The following is a 22,485-nucleotide window of genomic DNA, read 5'->3' as shown; positions in this document are numbered from 1 at the left end:
TTCTTTATTTAAACTATAGAGTCAATGATTCCAACAAGGCTTAATACTGACAGCTTTTAACATATATTTTTAAAATGCATATTAATAGTATAATAAAAAATCTGTGTATATTAGTGAACGCAATATAATATTTTAAGTGAGAGAAATATAGATTTAAAATGCCATTTTTTAATAGATATCGGAAAGAGAAATAAAAGGTCGAATAAGTATAATTAGTTTTGGTGAATTTAATTTTGAAAATAAGAAGTTATACATTAAAAGTTTTTCATTTTCGCTATTTAAGTATTAGCTCGATATTCGTAACTGGTATGTGCTTTAGACATCGGCTTTTTAAACGATTCTAGAATTATACTAACCCCTTAAATTAAAAGGAAGTAACTCTGGATTTTTCGATCTCTTAAAAATTAAGTTAAGGAAATTCCTATCTGAGTACCCTGTATTTAAAAATGCACACTAATTATTAATTTATAATCTTATAGGTATCCCATCATCGAAGGCACAGTTGTTCAGAACCAGATTTATTGCATTACAGTAGCCAAGCAAGCGGACGAAGTCTTTGCACCTAGGATTATGATACACGCTATAGAACAAAACTTTGTTCTAAAGATTTCGTACCAAGATAGTGATTTCTATTAAAATATTTCATAGCGAACCTAATGAGAACAATTTTTAATCCCTCCCAACGAAAATTCTATGCAGAGCACTTTTTCCTGTGCCTATGGTCAACATTTCGCAAGGTTTATGTCAATTCCTAGCAAATGGGCCGTGATATAAAAAATTTAGTTATGCAATTCTATGAACAACATTTAAATGTCGGTTGATTTCAGGCTAGTGAGATGTATTTCCATTTATATCATTTCAACTTAATGCAAAGATCAAGATTATGTGTGTGATAAAACATTTGATTATTAGGACATGAACAAATTTGATTCTGTTAAGCTATAGTAATTTGATTTCTCGTAGTGAGGAATCTAAAGTAACAGTCATTTGAACTGGAACTCATTCTGTGCGAATATTTTGCGCAGAATGCAAATTTGTCGACGAATCTTCCATTAGCTTTAATCATACTGAAATGTACAAGATTTACTCTATACTGTACAATTTTAAAACTGTTGGACTGCAACTTGCTTTTGATTTTAATCATAATGTTTATCTGTTTTATTCAAATTGCTTCATAAGTATATATGGAAACAACTTGCAAATAATTATTGATTTCTAGAATAAATCATTTCCATGTTTGTTTTATTATGAGCCAAGATGCAACATAAATGTCAATTATTTTATTCTGTTTATTGGTGCAAAACTAGCGAAATATTTTTACGTAATTAATGTAGCGTAAAGTAATCTTAAATGCAGGTTGTTTCAATAAACTATTTTTAAAATGTGAAATAAAGTATTCATTTTGGTAAATGGGATGCAGTAAATTGAGAAAGTATGTTCGCTCTAATTTCTACATAATTTTAGCATAAGAACACTATGCTTTGTACTTTTCTTTCGAATTGTTTAAAAAACTATTTTCTTAAGAGTTTTTTTATAGTATAAAGGAATGGAACAAAGAAAATTAATTGTTCAAAAATATATGTACGCCAAAAGAAAAAAAACACTAAGTGTATAAACTTTTGATCTATTTTCTGGCACACCATATTTTCCAAATTGCAGATATATTCCCCGAAATTCGACAATTAAGATACCGAATCTGTCAGTAAAGTTTGTTGTTTCAAAGGAAGTACGTCCACTGCAAAAACTGATGGGATATCTTGAGTAACACAAAAAATTACGTGAAAAAAACACACTTTTTTTCAAGTCACCTAATTAAAGCGTTCATTTACTATTTAACGGGTCTATGGAAGCTCTAAACACCTGAAATGCTTCTACATCATATGTTAAATATTTTAATTATTATTTAATCGACACAATTAATAAATATAATTTAATAGCCTTAATTATGAAATAAATGCTGAAATTGAAATTATTTTGGAGCCATATTTTTATTTTCAATATATTCAAGATGTATTCGAAATACAAAATTTGTCATATTAACTGGATTAGTAGTTTCTTTATTTTGCTTTGATCGGAAAAAAATTAATGCAGCTATTTTTAATTAGATTAGTTACTAAGTTCTATGATTCTAGCTATTTAATTTGCAATATCGGTTCTTGAAGTGATTGTTAGTGATATTTTTGTTGCATCTTGGTATTGTTTTTTAAAATAAAGAACACTTTATACAATCCCGCTATTTATTAATGTGATCAACTTAGCTTTAAATTATATTAATTTCTGGAAAATTAAATCATAAGAAAGAAAGTATTTTAATATGTTTGATAATTTGGTGTTCTACAAGTACCTCTCTTGCCACGTACTTTGGAAATGCTTGTCAGGAATAAAACAACCCACTTTATTGAGCCTAACGCATTTTATTCTTAATAAAATACATATTAGAAAAATAAGGAATTTTAAAACTGAAGTTAAATCCAAGAGAATGTTGTCATTAAAACAAGGAAAATTAAAAGCAAAATTCTTATCTCTTATCAAAAAGATTTTGAACTCTAGCTCTAGAGCACCGCTTTTGCATTTCGTACGACAATCTAAACTGATATTAATTTCTCTTTTATAATACTTATCACAATTTATCTTTAACTATGTTACTTTGATTTCAGTTTAATCTTAAATCCTCATCTAATTAATAATTTTAGCATTATTTGCTTTTAAAAAGCATTTTTCGAAATTATTTTATTTCTGACAAGGATTTGGAAATTACACATTAAAGACGGGGGTTGGAGAACACCGTAAAAAATTATAGAATATTTTTATGTATTTTTTCCTTTTAATAGCAAAGTGAGCACATTGATTACACAAGATTAATGTACTGAATTTATTTACTTCATGTGAATATTTATTATGGACCCTTCTTCCATATAAAGAGTAAACCATTTTCCTACTATGCACGGGTCTTGCGCTTTTGAAAATTCCTGTTTTGGTGAAGAACTATATTTCATATAAAAGTATTTTTCTATGTAGCAATGCTATATTTTAGAAGACGAACAAATTACAGTTTCAACGAACTGATACGAGCAATAACATTAAACAAAAGTTGTTTGAAAATATTTCACTCTAAATGCAACCGTTTAACAGTGTCTCAAATATATGCACGGAATACTATTAGCAATTCATCGAAACAAGTACTGAAAGTTTTTGCTCCTTGAATATTTCTACTAATGGTTGTGGCCATCACTTTTTATTTAATTTATTACTGAATACAAATGATGATTTTAATTACTGTGATACACAATACCTGTGGTTGTCTTATTGGTTGATTGTGAATATGATGAAATTAAATGGTTCTTAAGAAAATTATGGCGAGTCACTAAAAAATTAATTTTCAAATATCGATCGTAAAATACATTATACACCTTTGTTTTGTATTTAAAAATACATAAAAAATGAGACTTTTAAGGAAACAAATTTGGTGTGATTTATAATATTATTACTGTTGAAACTTTCAATTGAAAAGAAAAATGTGGCTTGTCATAGTTTCATAATTAATTTCTTTTATGGCCCTTATGGTTCAGCTAATGTCTCTTGAGCTGGGCTTGATTTTTATAAAACAGTTCTTTAAAGATATTTTATTTAAATAATGCAATTATTTAAAAATTATGAGTTGTTATTGTTGGTTATGATTTTTTTTTACACCAAATGTGCATTTAGCACTTTATTTCTAACTAACTAAACTTTTCATTTTTAAGAAAATTCCTTTTTTACGTTCTTTGTTTTCAATATTTTTCTTTTATAAATGTATTAGGTTATAAAAGTATAAACGATAAATTTGTTAGAAGCATAAAAATTTAAATGAAAAAAATTCTCACTTGAGAAAGCTTTTTAAAATATTTCAGTTCCTTACACAAAATATGTAACGAACTTTATTCTATAGCATTATTATTTGGCATGTATAAAATGACATATTTAAATTTAGAAGGAGTAAAACGTTATTTTTAATATATGTTACAATGCATATTAATTTACCAATGATAAAGCAAAACATAATTTCAGTTAGGCTCTTAGGAGCCTAAACTATTAGGCAAAACCTGAAATAGACTGGGCGTTCAGTGGCCTAAATGATAAAGAAAAATATTTTTACAATTAACTTTCATATCTATTTCGGAGGTAATTTTGTTGCTAAAATCTAACTATTTAAATATTCAGTTCTATTTTAAATCAAGCCCAGGCTCTTTGTGCACATGCTATTATAGTCACACATATTTATATTTTTATTCACAGAATATTGCTTATACAAATTTTTAATATTTATCCTAGTCATTTAATAGTAAAAACTTTACATTTAAATTAATCCATGTGTGTTCAAACATCAAGCCAAAACAATGCTTAGATTAAATATTCATTGTTCGTTATGCTTCAACTTCCATGTCCTTTAAAGGCCATTGAAATTAAATTTAAAGTACTTAATCGTGATTTTAAAACATTCATAGACAACATTATGTACAGATAATAGAGAAAAAAGTTTTAAGAATTTAACATCATGCGTCATAAATACATAATAAATGATTGTAAAAAGCTAAGTAGTAATCACTTCATACAATTCTATTTATCACAAAAATAATTTCAAGAAGCATTTTATGTGTAAATTTGCTGCACATTTATTGATAGAGAGTTGCAGAAATTTAGAAGTTTGTTTCGGGATTATTGAAGTTAAAGCAAATCTAAATTTTGAATTCATATACGAAATCATGCCGAAATCCTCATAATGCAATTGCATTATTTCATTCAATGATATTGTAATTAATTGAAGGCTGTTTTTTGAAGGCTCCGTCGTAATATAAAATTCTTTTTTGCGAATAATATGTTATTTTTATTACTGTGAATTTGCAACTGTTACTTGTGACTGTTAGGTCACGTTTAGCCTATCTAAGGCCAGCGCTGTTTACGCTTATTGTGAAAATCGCGCGAGATGTCAATATGGAGAAAAGCCATAGTTTTGTGAAAATGAAAAGAGTTAGCTGTCTAAATTCTTAGCATTTAAAAACGTTTTCCAATGCTACAAGACTTGGGCTCATAAAAATTTGCAAAACAGAGAATAAGGCAGTGATTTTGATAATTTTCATCAAAGTGGAAAATACCCAAATATCCCCGAATTGGCTTATTTTTAAAAAGTTTAAAATTTTTAAATATTTAAGTTATTTGTTTTCCTAATGCCCAGATAATTCTTCACGGCAAGATTATATATATAGTTTAAAATCATCACATTGCTTCAAGTGTAAGGCCCTTAAACTATTCTTTCTATTTTCTTTTACGACAGGGATTCGAAAAACAGCTTTATAAGGAATTAATATTCAAAAATTAAAATTTTTGCTCAAATAAAATTTTTTTTAATGCATACACTGAAATGTATACGCGTTGTATGCACTTTGATGCAGTTTTAACAAAAAAGTAAACACGAAAAACTCTGATTTGATACTATTTGTTTTGTTTTCTTATTAATAAAAAATAGAGCAAAATTTTAGTGCTAAAGTTCAGAAATAATAAATATTATACAATTTAGTGAAAATGTATATCTGTACTATGTTATGTGGTTTATCAAACCTTTCATAGTTTTTGAGAATTTCAAAAAATCTCAAGGATATGCATTATTCCTCTCAACAAATGTTTTTTTTTGTTCTGAATTTATCAAATGAATGTCAGTTATGAAGTCATAAAAGATGGTTAGCAGTGGCTGACTGTTCGACAATACTCCCGATGAAATGTATTGGATTTTCATATTTTTTTGAATATTTAGGCTAAAAGTGTCACTATGGTAAAGCATTAAAATTGTTAAGTATTAAAAATGGTATAAATCAAAAAGACACCTTTCAACTAAATTTTAAGAGAAAATTTTGAGATATGATTTTTTTTACACTTTCACTGAAAGAAAAATTTGAATTCGAAATTAAAATTTAACATTAAAAAAATTAATTAAGTTCATTTATATGTATTACTAATTATGTTTTTGGTAGCAATTAAAGCTTGCACTGAACAAATAAATTCTTCAAGAGTGTGAAATACATTTTGTCTGATTTTTAAAAAATCATAATTTAAAATTGCATCGTGAAGAAATTCAATCATTTCTTTAGAATTTAAAACTAATTTGACTGAGAACTTAAACAATCCCATGACTTTTTTCAGAAATTAGATGCATTGATTTATTGAACTTTCATTGATTTTTACTAAATTTTTCGTGAGTTAAAAAACTTTCCCTCGCATTTTTAGGTTTTTCCAGATTGCTTGATCAGTAAACTTGTTAAAAAGAATGTATAATTCATGAATTTCATAAAATAAATTTTAACCTAGTATCTCAGTGTATATAAAATTAAGCACTATTTGAATTATTGTAATAAATTAATATATGCTTAGTATTAATATAAATGTCATTTTGTAACCTTATCTAATTACACACGCTTGTGCTATGTCCTATGATTTTGGATAAACTCCTATTTACATTGACCAAAGGAAAATTAAAAAAAGAAAAACAATTAACATACCAATTAATAGACTAAAGGAAAACAACGTGAATTAAGCAAATGAAAGTACATAAATGGATATATTATAGTTTCAGTTTTATAAACAAGAACCTTCCTCAGTGTCTGAATTCCAAGTGATTGTAGAAAAGTAATGAGACAAACAGATGCAAAGTGGTTTAGCCAATTAGGACAGATGAAAAAGTGTGAACAAGAAAATAAAAAGGAGATAAGAAGCAGGTGTAAGGAGATTTGGCGGGAACACCACAGTGCAACAGATTAAAAATTTTATTTTAAAAAAGGCTTCCAAACATTGAAGGATCATTAACTAAGTTATTAGAATTTTTTAAAATATAGAATGACTCCCAAAAATCGAGTTCGATGGATGAAGAACAGTGTTGAATGATTTTATAGCAGAAGAAAATTCAAAGCTGCAATTCAATTTTTCAACTATGCAAAGTTATAAGAGATTGGTTATTTTTGGACATATCCTTAGTGTTTTTTAAATCAAAGCAGTCCCTCACATCTGTTTCATGTCTCCCTTTTTTATTTTCTTATTCAAACTTGTTATTCTGTCCCTATTAGTTAAACCATTTTACACGTATTTGCCTTTTTACTTTACCATCTTTTGACGTTTAAACAGTGAGGAAGGTTCCTGTTTATGGAACTGAAACTATATTATTTCGATTTATGTACTTTCATTTGTATTTTATTTACATTGTATTTGCTTTAGTCAATATAGCACAAAGTATACTTTACCTTTTGTTGGATACCAATTAATGTTTAGGTATTTAATTTTGACTAAGGTGGTGATAATGAGACTTTCTAAAGGTGATAGTAAAAATGTATAATAAGCAGAAGGATATTTTTGTTCAAATGTTAATGAATTTTTCTAACAATTCTGTAGATATGTAGAAGTCTCGTTAGAGACTGTGGCGTCATTTAGCACTGTCTCTTCATGTAATGTTGTAAATTACTTAACGTTTTCTTTCAATAAAAATCTTCCCAATAAAAAACTTGTAGACTATTATTTAGTATCGTATTGCAAGTAAGTAATACATGTGCATAATAAAACAGCTCTAATTTCTAAATTGGTTTTGGAATGTTTGGTATAATTTAAAGTTAAATAGAAACATCAATTTGAATTTTTGTTTTATTGTAGTATTGCATTATGTTTTATTTCTATGCAATGAAAACAAGGTAATCCAATTGATCTGTTAATTATATTTGACAGGGTGTTCCAAAAAATGATCAATAATTTGATAAATTTGAAGAAAAGAAATCGAAGTATACAGCTTGATGCATTTTTCTAAGGAAACTAGAACATTTATTTAAACTTGATATAAAAATTCACTTACTAAGCCTAGCGACGTATAGCATTTCTGTTGAGGAAACTAAAAAATTTTTTTTTCTTCTTTGCTGCAGGATAGACCAAATATTATCAAAATATCTACAAGGACATTAATATTGTTTTTTGACTCTACCACACGTTTACAGATTAATTTTTAGTTTTTCTCTCCTTTCAGTTGGAAAGCTTTGCAGTTTTTATACTTGCAGAAAAATCTGTTTCCTGAGCAGAATACTGCAAACAGTACAAATTTACTTCTTTTCGCTTTTCTTTAAATGACTCTTTAAAGTGGTCATTTTTTGGATACCAGATACATCATTTTTTAAAAAATCTTTAAAACTGATTTCGGGAGATCAGAATTATAGTATTTGTACCTTGTATCATTAAAATTTAGATACGCTTATTTTATAAAACTTCATATTTACATTTTAGGCATAAACAAAACTCGAATGTTGTGCGTATGGCCTTATTTTAATAAATGACTCTCGCAGGAATTTTGGCTACAATTCTAATTATAAAATTCAGTATTCTAATTATAAAATTTCCATGAAAAGAGGCCATGAAAGATGTCATGAATTGCCATGAAAGCAATGTGTAATGTAAAAAAAAAATCCCTCTCATAAAAAGCATGTATTGTTAAAAAATAAAAAATTCGAAATAAGTAAATGTAATTTAGAAGTAGAAAATTTGGAAGTAATTAATACGCTTAGAATCGATTAACTATTTTAAACTCGATATTCTAAAGTTTTTTCTTTTTGAAAAAAAAAGAAACGATTGAATATAAAGAGTACAGCACCATTTAAAGATCCAATATAAAAATTTGTATTGTATGTATCTTGCTCTTTACGTAATTTTGTATTTAACGGAACTTTTTTTAATCATCTTAATTTCAAGCATTCTTTACTTTTGTCCCCAGCTCTCATCAAAAAACCTTTCATTAGATGGCATTGCTTGAGCGAGAAAAAAAAATTTTTCCTCCTCAAAAACTTCTAAGTTAGTTGTAATTGTGATTAAGATGAGTCTTGCTACAATTAACTGTTAATAACATTCATCACTTTATAAATAAATGAAATTTATATATCATCTTTTACGATATTAACCAACTTTTTTAGATATTGTAGAATAGCAATATTAAATGTTTACTCACATTTAATGGGATGTTTACGTAATACCCTAGATTTCATCGCGATACTTTATAGCTGACGAAAACAAATACGGTGGTCCTCAAAAAGGTACTTGGTCTTATCTTCAATTTGTAATGAAATTAAGAAACAAGAATAGTTTCGATTGAAAACTCTTTGGTGTCCGAACATGAACCATAATTGAGAGTTTTCTTATTTATTTTAAATTCGAAATTTAGTTTGATTGAATAGTGGAACCTATCTTTTTTGTGGATCGCCGTCTTTTTACCTTATCTTTAATTTGTATCGATATTCGGAAACAAGAATGTATTAGATTGAACAACTTTATTGCTTAACTTCCGTGATATTTTTCAAACTTTAATTAAAGTAAATATTTGACCAGGGCTATAATTATAAAGTAAAAATTGCCTTGAAATAAATATTTAAACAAACCTACAATAAAAATGAAGGAAAAAAGATTTCCAGTAAGTACATAACGATTTTACTTAATATAGAAAATATAAATAAACAAAATTGTAACAATTTATTAACTAATGTAAATACATATAGTAAATGAGACGTCATAATGAGTGTCAAATAAAAATTTAACAAAATAGCAATCTTCTTAAATAGTAAACTTGTTGAATTTAAAAATTAATAAATATAATCTATACAAAATCTTTCTATAAAGTATAGAACTTACTTGCCTTTTAATAATAAAAGCAGTAATTAATATGTTTAGAAAATGCAGTTAATTATAATTACTGACAATGCATTTTTAGTAATTTTATAAAATCGAGAGACTTTCATCTTATATATTATAAATGACATACTTATTATTAAATTATTACACCATGGTTGAATAATTTGAGGTCTTAATAAAAGTATCTACTTGTATCATAAAATGTTATAATATGTTATACATGTCAATGGCATGTAACTTGTTGGAAATAATTTGGCATTTAATGATTTACCTATGATGACTAGGGCTGGCCATCTAGCTATAAATTGCAAATATCGATTTAACGTATACATCGTTACGCCGATATAGTGCTTTTCGCGATACATATGAACTCTGACTTAAGCCGCTGATATAAGAAGGCCCTCGCGATGTAAAGATTAAGCATACGAGGATCCTTGCTCACTCTACAGCTGTTAGCTCTCTAACTAAGACGATTTCGATTTCGTTTAGCTACTAAGACGATGTTCGTTTCGTAATTTTGAATGGCCTACAGCGAAGTCTTTGTTTCATGCACGGATCAACATCAGAATGTAGAACGCAACGTATTTTATTTCTTTTTGCATCTTTATTTATTTTCACATATTTTACATAGCTTTTTGAAAATTATTTTCAATAGTGCTATTACTTTGCCATCTCTGTGTATTATTTCGTGGCATTTTTTTTTAAATCAAGATTTATCAACGTTTCTTGAAGATTATTTTTAGTAAGACTTGCAGGGTTTTAATTAAAAAATCATTTGATGTATCTTTATTTAAGTGCATTTCGTTAATTTTCAAAAAAAAATTTCGTAATATTTTTTCCTAAATTTTTCAATGCATGCAGGTTAAAATTTTTTTCAAAAGAATTTATCATTAATTTTAATTCTACAGATTTTTTGATTTTTTTTCTCGAAAAAAAATGAAACAAAGCGTTATTTTTTTTAAGAGCTTGGCTATCAGTTTAAATGACATTTTTTTTATTAAATAAAAATATGAGCGATGTTTTAATGTTTTAAAAGTATCGTAAAAGTATTTTGACAATAGTACCGTCAATTTTATTATTTTTTATTTTTTTAAATTTTCTTTCAATGTATGTTAGTTAAATATTTTGACAGCAATTCAGTATTATTCTTAAACTAAATTTTAAGTCAATTTTGTTTCTTAAAAAAATAATAAATAAATGAAACAAAGTCTACATTTATTTTTACACTTATTAAGTGTAGATTAGTAAATTCAACTTCATTATTTCTAATAAATAAATAAAAAGTGTCTAGAGTTGCTTTAAAAGCTCTTTTTTGTCCCCAAATCATTTAAAACTTTCACTTAAGTGCATAATTACATTTCTTTTACTTTTTACTCATATTCCTTTATTTTTTAAAAATTTCATTTTACAATGCATGTAAGAAAAATACTTTAATAGAACTTTGTATTTTTTGACCAATAAATCTCAAGTAGTTTTTAATTAAATCTTATTGTTTAATTGAGCTTATTATTATTTTGAGAATTCCTTCCTAAGTCAATGCATCTTTATTTTTTTTAAATAAAAAATTAAACGATGTTACTGATGCTATAAAAGCATTTTTTTATAACTACCAGTTTCTATTGTCAAAGGTTTATTTCTTTTGTTTATTTTATACTGATTGTGTAGTTTTGATTCAAAGGAAAATATATGATACATCACGATGTTCAACAAATATAATACGATATAAAATTTCTTACGTCGTCCATTCGTAATGAAAACCAAGCTTTTAAATGAGTGACGTAATTGCTTCAATGAGTCTCGTTTCGTCAATATTTCTTAAAACTATTCTGCGAAGTTGCGAGTATGTGACATTTCTTAGTTATTATATATTGAATGGACCAATTAAACTTAGAAATTACTAACAGAACTGTTATTTTAGATTAGCCTTTTTTTATTTATTAACAATTCATAAAGTTTAAGAGTTGTTGGATATGTCACATAATCTTGGTTCAAATCATATTTAAATGCTGATATTTGCTCTTTATAAGTTAAGCAAAGAAAAAAAGATTTTTTACTAAATAATAATAGTACAAATAGAACACTAAATGGTTGCTTATGAATCTTTAAATAATTTGCCACCTTCAGAGACAGTTTCATGTTACAACATACCAGAAGTATAAAACAAGTATCTCAGACAATTAACACTAATAACTTATTAAATAACACAAGTAACTCAGCAATCTTTATTTGGACCATATTTCTTGATTAAATCCTTCCTTATTGTTGAAATTAATTTGTTATTTTGAACACTATACTTGTCTCTGAATTTTTCCTCAGAGGCATTGTAGATGCTGATTCCCGGAGAGTGAACTAAAAACGCATTTTCTATTATGTGAAAGTTGTAATCCATGAGGCACATTTCAAAGGCCTGAAAAAAATAAATTTAAGAATTCTAGCTTTCAGTACACAGTATGTAAATAATGTATGCATTGTTGATCGGGCTTTGCTGTTAACGCGTAAACAGTCAAAGCATCAAAAGCGCAAACAGCCAAAGCATCAAAAGCGCAAACAGCCAAAGCATCAAAAGCGCAATCAGTCAAAGCATTAAACGCGAAATTTTTTCAATGCGATTACACAGGAAACATAGCAATTCAAAAAATGGCTAACTTACGTCGAAAAACCGAGCACATCTCATACTATGCATACATGTTATATTTTATTTTATAACCGTCGTTGAACAGCCGACCCAATTTCATGGGTTTACGACTACTTAAGTTCAACTCCGTAGCCTTGTAATTTTGAACCAATCCAGAAGACAAGGAAACTCCTGGATCAGTACCCCCAGAGGTATTGATTTGTTGTGGGAACATGGAGGACTTTGAGACTCGACAGATTTAACGTGCATCAGTCACCATTTACTACACGGGGAGTCTTCGGCCGGCGAGGATCGAACCCACGACCTCTTGGATATGGGCCCAGCGCCCTACCGACCAGGCTGTCCCGGCCCCGCATACATGTTATAGTGACTAATTGCATGCATATGTTACAGTGACAAAAAATATATAGAAATCGCTTCCAGTAATATACAGAAGAATGCATATAGAAACGGCCCCCCCCATTCACAATTACTTCATTACCCAACCCAAGATATAAAGTAATTCCCGGTCCCACCAATAAAATTTAAATTTAAATTTTATAATTTTACTTTATTTTGGCCCGATATTTTAAAAAAGTGATTTGAAAAAAGGACTTAAGTTGATTTAAAAAAAAGAACAAAAAATATTTCATATTTGATATTATTTCTGAAATCTTGAAAAGCTACACATTCAAAGAGAAGAAATGAGCGTAAATGTAGGTTTTCACAGCAAAAATATCACCTTAATGTATATATTACTGATTATTATCTTTTTTTTTTAATGGAGTAATGACTCTAAATGTTATTCAATTTCTTTATTAGTGACAGTCAAGAATTGTGAAACCAAATTATAAAATTAACGGGTTTAAACTGTAACGAAAGCTTAAAAATATGTGTTTTATTTTTCTAATTTTAATTATTTTTGATTTAATTAATTTTGATTTATTTTCTGATTTACTAATTTTTGCGTATGTAAATATTAATGTAAAGTAAAATGGCTTTCAAAAAAAATATAAACTGAACATTTAATATTTCTGAAACATGCAATGCAACAAGTTAAATGAAGTAATGCAAGCAAATGCAGGTGAGTATAATGTATGCAGTAGTACACAAAAGATTAAAAATACAAAAGATTAAACATTAAACAAAAGATTAAAAGTTAAATGAAATGGAACGACGTTACTATTTATTGAGGCTGCAGCCGGGTGTAGTTATGCTGCGATAAATTGCTATTGTTCGCAGTACAGTGTGCAATTGCTCTGGGTTTCAAAGGAGAAAATTATTTACCTTTGTAAGTAAGTAAATACTACTTGAATGATAGCTAATGAAGCGTGTCAGCATTATTCTTTTGTCATTTAACGGATTGAAGATCAAAGGAGCATTAAGGTTTACGCTGTGATAATCAAGAAAGTGTTTCAGTGATCATATGTCATATTAATCAAGGCAAGGTATTGGCTCTTTGTTTTCATCTAATCTAGTGAGATCAGATTAAAAGGAAATCTATATCACCGGAATATAGGAGTAAAATAACAACTAATCATATAAATTAAGTAACAATACCCTATATATCTCAATTATGATATACCCTATTATTTCAAGTAAAAGTGTAGGTGTATATCTATAACCTTATCTGATAAGATCTTATTTGTTTTTAAATCTATGTCATCAATGTAAAGAAGCGCAAACCCCTTTGAAATACCATTGTCCCTTATATTATATATTTTTTTAGGCGATCTATTTACAATCGAAAATATATTTTAGTATTTTTTAACTGTAAGAAACAGTCTAATAGGTACAAAAAAAATCTGTTAGACTATGGGAATTTTATTTGAGCAAAAATAAAAAAGTTTCAAAAATTATTTTTTTAATCAAATTCAAAAGTTTATCAATAATTGATTTTGTAAATTAAAGTAATTTCTATGATGAATAACTGCTTCTCACAGATCTAAATAACTTCAAATAAGTGAAAATTTGAAAAAAAATTTATTATTGCTTTGAAGTGAACCGCGTTTGAAAGATTTAATCTTTAACGCAGAAAAAAATGCCGGTGTTTCATGCTGTATTTCATAACCATAAGTTATTAATATGCTAAACTAAATTATGAACGGAAAATTTGAAAAAAAATTTATTATTGCTTTGAAGTGAACCGCGTTTGAAAGATTTAATCTTTAACGCAGAAAAAAATACCGGTGTTTCATGCTGTATTTCATAACCATAAGTTATTAATATGCTAAACTAAATTATGAACGGAAAATTTGAAAAAAAATTTATTATNATCAAAAGCGCAAACAGACAAAGCATCAAAAGCGCAAACAGACAAAGCATCAAAAGCGCAAACAGACAAAGCATCAAAAGCGCAAACAGACAAAGCATCAAAAGCGCAAACAGACAAAGCATCAAAAGCGCAAACAGACAAAGCATCAAAAGCGCAAACAGACAAAGCATCAAAAGCGCAAACAGACAAAGCATCAAAAGCGCAAACAGCCAAGGCATCAAAAGCGCAAACAGACAAAGCATCAAAAGCGCAAACAGGCAAAGCATCAAAAGCGCAAACAGGCAAAGCATCAAAAGCGCAAACAGACAAAGTTGTGGAAATAAGTAATTTCCAGTTATAAACTTTATTGTTTTAGTCTTTTGCAGATTCGTCTCCGGGATGGAAGTGAAGGGAAGTCAAGTAATAATCAATGTGACGTAAGACATCGTGTTCTATAAAAGAACGAACAATTCTTTTCATGATGGATGAACAGTCCGCCCTTCATTTGAGTCTTTGGCCAATGGCCTGATATCCGTCATAGGATTAAGATCATGGATGATGATTCTTTATATATTTGTTCAACATTACGATTTTTAGATTTAAGTTAAACATTTAAAGTATTAATAAATGTGTTCTCCAGTTTACGTGTGTTATCATCTTCTTTAGCGTACTCTGCTTTGTGAGTTAAGCCCACAGTATCAAAAGCGCAAACAGACAAAGCATCCAAAGCGCAAACAGCCAAACCATCAAAAGCGCTAACAGACAAAGTATCAAACTCGCTAACAGACAAAGCATCAAACGCGCTAACAGACAAAGCATCAAACGCGCTAACAGACAAAGCATCAAACGTGCAATCAGTCGATGCATCAAACACGAAATTTTTTCAATGCAATTACACAGGGAATATAGCAATTCAAAAAACGGCTAACTTACGTCGAAAAACTGAACACGTCTCATACTATGCATGCATGTTATAGTGACTAATTGCATGCATATGTTACAATGACTAAAAATATATAGAAATCGCTTCCAATAATATACAGAAGGATATTGCATATAGAAACGCCCCCCCCCCCCACAATTACTTCCTAACCTAACCCCAAGATATAAAGTAATTCCCGGTCACTCCAATAAAATTTAAAATTAAATTTTATAATTTTACTATATTTTGGCCCGATGTTTTAAAAAAAGTGATTTGAAAAAAGGGCTTAAGTTGCTTTAAAGAAAAAAGAGTAAAAAATATTTCATATTTGATATTGTTTCTAAAATCTTGACACATTCAAAAAGAAATAATGCGCGTAAATGTTTACACAACAAAAATATCACCTTAATGTATATATTCTAAGTACAAATTGCAGATTATTATCTATTTTTTTAATGGAGTTAAGACTCTAAATGTTATTCAATTCTCTTATTAATGACAGTCAAGAATTGTGAAACGAAATTAAAAAATTAACGGGTTTAAACTGTAAGGAAAGCTTAAAAAAATAAGTTTTATTTTTCTAATTTTAATTATCTTTGATTTATTTATTTTCTAATTTTGATTTATTTTCTGATTTAATAATTTTTGCTTATGTAAATATATATGTAAAGTAAAATGGTTTTAAAGAAAATATAAACTAAACATTTAATATTATTTCTGAAACATGTAATGCAACAAGTTAAATGAAGTAATGTTAGCAAATGCAGGTGAATATAATGTATGCAGTAGTATACAAAAGATTAAACATTAAACAAAAGATTAAAAGTTAAATGAAATGGAACGACGTTACTATTTATTGAGGCTGCAGCCGGGTGCAGTTATGCTGCGACAAATTGCTATAGATCGCAGTATAGTATGCAATTGCTCTGGGTTTCAAACGAGAAAATTATTTACCATTGTAAATAAGTAAATACTACTTGAATGATAGCTAATGAAGCGTATCAGCATTATTCTTTTGTCATTTAACGGATTGAAGATCAAAAGGGCATTAAGGCTTACGCTGTGATAATCAAGAACGTGTTTCAGTGATCATATGTCATATTAATCAAGGCAAGGAATTGGCTTTTTGTTTTCATCTAATCTAATGAGATCAGATTAAAAGGAAATCTATAACACCGGAATATATGAGTAAAATAATTAATCATAAAAATTAAGTAATAATACCCTATATATCTCAATTATGATATACCTTATTATTTCAAGTAAAAGTGTAGGCGTATACTTATTACCTAATCTGATAAGATCTTATTTGTTTTTAAATCTATGTCATCAATGTAAAGAAACGCAAACCTCTTTGAAGTACCGTTGTCAATTTTATTAAAGTTTTTTAGACGTTCTATTTACAATCGAAAATATATTTTAGTACTTTTTAACTATAAGAAACAGTCTAATAGTTATTAAAAAAATCTGTTTGATTATGGGAATTTTATTTGAGCAAAAATTAAAAATAAAAATTTCAGAAAGTTATTTTTTCAATCAAATTCTAAAATTTATCAATAATTGATTTTGTAAATTAAAGTAATTTCTACGATGAATAACTGCTTCTCACAGATCTAAATAACTGCAAATAAGTGAAAATTTGAAAAAAAATTATTGCCTTGAAGTGAGCCGTGTTTGAAAGATTTAATCTTCAACGCAGAAAAAAATACTGGTGTTTCATGCTGTATTTCATAACCATTATGTATTAAAATCCTAAACTAAATTATACTTCGGATTGAGATCCTTACTGAGTAACTTTTCATATTACTTTTGTTATTTTCTTTTAAATAATTAAAACAAAAATACGTTACAAACTTATATGTGGGATGATACTTATAGATTTAAGCCAGTTACACAAAATGTAATGCACTTGAATTTAGTTTGTTTTGTTAATTGCCTGAGATCAGACATGATCTATTAGAATGAAAGATACTTACAACTTGCATTTTGTTCTGTCTCCCCTCCCAGGACAAGCGTATATCGAATTCGGGATCATCTCGAGTTCCAATGAAGAACGGCTCCCAAACATGGAGTTGGTATTTCTTGCTACGTTTAACCGTTGTCCATACTTTCAAAGCCTCCAAAGATTCCGTAACTTCAGACTGGTAAGATTCCTTAAAATAAGTGGACAAAAAATTAAATAACTGATTAGATTAACTGCCGTTGAAAAACGAAAATTAGTTAAGATTTAACAGCATTCAACTAATGAATAAATAATCCCGAAAAACTGATATTACCCGATTAAAAACTTCCTTTCAAAATCATGCAAAATGAAAGCAATAAGAAAAAAAAATGAAAATGCAATTGGGGCTAATTTTCAAGCTTTACTAGACTTAAATGAGAAGAAATAAAAGTGATTTGAAATATAAATGTCAAATTGCCAACAAAGTAGAGATAAAAAAATATGAAAAACAGAACAAAAAAACCCCTAGTGACAACGAGAGGTAAATCAGAGTAAAATGCATTTTCCATGCACTATGGAGAGCTTGTGAGGAACTAACAAGAACTGTCGTTAACGAGGGAATCAGCCTTCAAATAAATAAAAAAAGATTCCAGGTAATCAAGACGAGCTAATGTGACTGAGGCAAAGCAATTTTGGCATTGTCGAAGTGGAATTTATGCCAAAGATTTAAAAAATGTGCAGCTATTGATGATTTCTCGTCTTCTTGATAACGGACATTAAGATTAACTATTTTTGTATGTTTTTCAAGAGAATAAAGTTTTAAATCAAGTAACATTCAACTGTACTAGATTCTTAAAAGAGAGTTTCTCTTGAGGATCAAACAGGGTTGGAGATAGGGGGTTGAAACAGGATTGAAAATTTTTTTACAAGAATATCTTCTTTATGTAAAACTATTATTATTTTCTTTATTTTTTCGCAAACAACTTTTTCTTTAAACTTCTTTTGGATGGGGAGAGGGGTTCAAAAATAATCTGCTGTCTTAAGAACGTATCGAATTAAATGAAGCGATACTTTTTGTTCCAAGAGTGAATCACGGAAATTGTATTTATTTTGTGTACTTGCTCACTAACTATAAGCTTTGATATAAATATTTATAGTTGGCATTTGGAATGAAGATTATTTAAAATTCCATGAAATAAGGCTTTCTTATATTTTGACATTTAGTATGTATATATACCTGTGCTAACTGAACCGCAAAGTATATTTCAGTGCAAAAAACCGGTTCATTACTAATGAGAATTATCTAAAAATAAAGATGTGTATGGTGAACTTTCGATGCCCCTTTAAACTGATTTTAAACTTGAGAAAAATAAAAATTTTGCACAAGTTTCATAGTCGCTAACTGTCTCAGCCAAAAGGGAACAGAATAATTTTTATGCCTGAATCAAGAATTCTTGGTTTAGATGTCAAAAGAATCAGCAAGGAATTGCATAAATTGAGCAAAACACAAAAACCGTGCAGTTATATTTTTTAAAGGTACATGAAAATAAAAAATGCTGTACCGTTACTATAATGAAACCTTCAAAAAAAAAAACACAAAAATATGCTTATTTTATCTACCGCTAGAATAATCTAATCCTTTAATGGGAATAAATATATCTTACCTCATTGTTTATCCATTGTGTAAGGTTGGGTATTTTATGGCAGATATTACATCTATACTGATGAAAGGAAATAGCTTGCTTTTTTGCAAACATAGTTTTCAGTTCACCTTTCGTTATTGGAGCTCTGTATTTTGAAAAAACTTCAAAAACTGGTAATACCCAAACATGCAAACCCTCTGAAAGATTAATACTGTGGAGCATTCTTTCAAATTTAGGCAAAATACCAGCACTTGGATAGAGTTCTATATCTATTGGAAACACATACGGTGTATTGGTTTTTGCCCTCGCTAAATTTCGTCCAACATTGATTGGATAGATACCGTCAGACCTAAAAAAATGCAATAGGAAGAAAATCAATTAATATTTACTTTTTCAATATTAAGCACTTACTAAATGCACACTGCACCAAAAAAGGACAACCCTGAATAACCTTTGATCTAATCTCTGTTCTATTCACGTTCTAAGACTTAATCCTAATGGTCCATGGGGGTGGTCTCAAATATGCTAGTTAATCAGTACCAACGATATTTTAAGTTACGGAATCAGATACTAAAGCGCATTTGATCTGAATAAGCAAGAAGATTTTTGACACAGATTCGGATTTCTGCCCCCCAAAATACTGGCCGCAATCAGGAAAATATGGTCCCCATAGTTTGGTCAGGAGAGTGACCCAAAGTTTGGATCCCTTAATGTTTTATTTTTTACGTATTTCGTCGTATATCGAGAACTTTTTTAGCGAATTGAAAAATTTTTTGCTTATAATTATAAAATGCGTTTATCCAAAGATTATGCAAAAAATAAATTTTAGTGAATTCTTATTATTTTATTACATAATAGTCGAAAAAATTTTGAATTGTGAGGCATGCAAATTTTTTTGTCATTTTAAACTATGCGATTTTACATGGCAAAATAGCGATGTTTGATGTACGACTTCTTTGAAATTAGATTTCTCGTGAACTATTCAACCGATTTCACTCAAATTTTGTATTTACCGTAATTTATTTTTTTGCATGGATTTATCTTTGGATAAACTTAATAATTTTAATATTTTGTGCAAAAATTTCAATTCGCTCAAAAAATTCGTAATATATTAAATATGCAAAAAGTAAAATTAGCATTAAGGAGCGCCAACTTTGGATAGCTCTTTTGACCAAACTGCGGGGACCATATTTCCCAGATTGAGGCTACACCCTACGCTTTGAGGGTCAGAAATCTGAGTATGTCGTAGAAAAAGGTATGTTTATTCAGAGAAATACATTTTCTTGTCAGATTTCGTAACTAAAAATATCGTCCGTACATTTTAAACTCTTATTATTAGCATATTTTAAGTCGAAGAAAAGGTAACCCCCTCAAACTATTAAGATTGAATCCTCAAGCTTGAAGATCTGATCAAAGATTGATTAGATCAAAGGTTATTCAGGGGGATAAAAATTTTTTTGGAGCACTGTACACTCAAAGCAAATAAAAAATTAACAAAACTACCATTAAAAGCTTAATTTAAGGCTATTTATAACGATCTATTTTGATCGTTAAACTTCAATGCTCTCACAAAACATAAAATTTTGTTTACCGATAATTGAATTTTCAATTTATATTTTGCTACAACTTCGGAAGATCATTTTTTGAAACTAGGAAAAGTTGACAGGTATGCAACTTTTTTTAGTAGTTCCAACGAGAAAAATAAACGCTAACTTAAATAAATGCGATTTCATTTTTAAAAAAAATCTACCGCTGCCAGATTTTTAATTTTCTTAAAAGATATTTTAAGCAATAAAATATGGAGTTTAAAACTAATTATTTTTCAAAAGCAATATTTTCTGAATAAATTACAAAAGATTTGTAACAATAAGATTTGTTTCTCTCTCTATATATAACATATACATTGAATTTCATTTAGAATATCTCCATAAAAATATCTTTCAATTTACATAAAGCAAATAAAATGTTTCTGAAGAAATAACAAATAAAACATGTTTTCTTGAAATAATAGCACACCTGCTCTTTTTACAAAAACATTATCTCCATTTCAATGCATCAAAGTAAAATGTACTTGGAAAAAATTAGTTTTGAATGCACAAGCTTAATTTATTAACAAAATTTAAAACTACTAAATTGTAATCTTTATGGTTTAAGAGATTCACCTTATAGGTGCTCAAGAAATAAGTGATAAAAATGATGTACAGTACAGAAGAAAAAACGAACTACCCAGAATAACTTTTGATCTAATAATCAGAACTTCAAGTTCTAGGACTCATTCTTACTGGTTTAAGGGATAGACCTCAAATATGTTAATTAGAGCAGAGCAGATGTTATTTTAAGTTACAAAATAAGGCATTAAAGTAGTTTCTTTGAAAAAATATGCCCTTTTTCATGGATTCGGCTTTTTGACCCTTAGAGTATAGGTCAAAAACCCAAAATCGTAAAGAAAGGTATATGAATCATTAAGATTAAAAGAACGTGAAGATCTGATCATTAGATCCAAAGTTATTCTGGGTGGTTTTTCCTTTGCGCATTGTACTCTGTAAACATATAGCGAGCCGCAAATATTATTACGCTTGTCATTCACGAGATTAACTCTCAGTGAGACCTGAGCTGATCTTGTGATAACTAAGCAATACTTGCACTGTATTTCTCCATTTCTCGTTTTCTTCTTAATTTCCTGGATTGGATTGAATGTTAAATTTAATACTAGTTTGCTGCACTGCACAAAATGTAAATGTCATTGCCTGTTTCAGGTAATCTCATCAAACTGATGCTGACTAAGCATAAGATATCCTGGAGATTATTGGAGTACATCGCAGGAGCATTTAAAAGAGAAAATTGCCCGGAAGAGTATTAACTCCAAGGAAAGTTTACCAAGAAAAAGAACTACGTCATACACTGTGAAATTGTGAACTCAAATTTCATGAAATTTTCACAGTTTTTTGCAAAACAGTTTCCTGGGATATGCACTGAGCAAGCGTTTCGTCAAAGTGACGAAATGACAATCGCCCATTCTTTGAAAAAGAGAATTTCATCAAAAATATTTAATCATTATTTTTCAAAAATTAGAAAATAAATAATATCTTTACGGATTCGTGGCGTCTCATAGTATCTAACGAGCGACAATGTTGATAACTTTTTCGCGGGCTCCACATAAGCGGATCAACGTTGCTCCAACAATCCTGTTAGGATAGATGGAGCAGAGAGATTAATTACATCCATGCCCGAAGTGGGTTTTGAACCAGATATCTTCCTGGTATGAGGCCCACAATGATCACAATACAGCCGATCGTCTTCACTCTAGTTAACAATCGACCACAACGCACTGCGATGTGGTTCTGAGTAGAGGAAATATTTTCGTCATATACTTCAGAGTTCGCGTTTTGTCACAAATTACGTGATTTCGTCACGAAATGATTCTCAAAACTA

General features: G+C 28.7%; 2 protein-coding genes across 6 annotated transcripts in view; one reads left to right on the top strand and one right to left on the bottom strand.

Moving 5' to 3' along the window:
• The window catches only part of LOC107453322 (kinase suppressor of Ras 1), a 39,494-nt gene extending 37,361 nt beyond the window's left edge, over positions 1-2,133 (top strand). The window contains exon 15 of the mRNA XM_043042674.2: positions 480-2,133. Within this exon, the coding sequence (XP_042898608.1) occupies positions 480-566 (87 nt within the window). The 3' untranslated portion in view covers positions 567-2,133. The remainder of the gene's footprint in view (positions 1-479) is intronic.
• A 7,367-nt stretch (positions 2,134-9,500) lies between these two features.
• The window catches only part of LOC107453325 (beta-1,4-glucuronyltransferase 1), a 38,992-nt gene continuing 26,007 nt past the window's right edge, over positions 9,501-22,485 (bottom strand). For 4 of the 5 annotated variants that reach the window (XM_071177509.1, XM_043042677.2, XM_043042679.2 and 1 more), the window contains exons 4-6: positions 19,075-19,402; positions 17,445-17,621; positions 11,764-12,085 (exon numbers count right to left, since the gene is read on the bottom strand). In XM_071177509.1, the coding sequence (XP_071033610.1) occupies positions 11,891-12,085; positions 17,445-17,621; positions 19,075-19,402 (700 nt within the window). In that variant the 3' untranslated portion in view covers positions 11,764-11,890. Of the gene's footprint in view, positions 12,086-17,444; positions 17,622-19,074; positions 19,403-22,485 lie in introns of all 5 variants that reach the window. The other variant, XM_043042678.2, reaches the window with a different exon arrangement.

Source organism: Parasteatoda tepidariorum, chromosome 2 (genome assembly GCF_043381705.1).
Source record: "Parasteatoda tepidariorum isolate YZ-2023 chromosome 2, CAS_Ptep_4.0, whole genome shotgun sequence".
In the NCBI taxonomy this organism is placed as follows: Eukaryota; Metazoa; Arthropoda; class Arachnida; order Araneae; family Theridiidae; genus Parasteatoda; species Parasteatoda tepidariorum.
The sequence above is the reverse complement of the archived record's forward strand: the minus strand, read 5'-3'. Positions and strand labels throughout refer to the sequence as shown.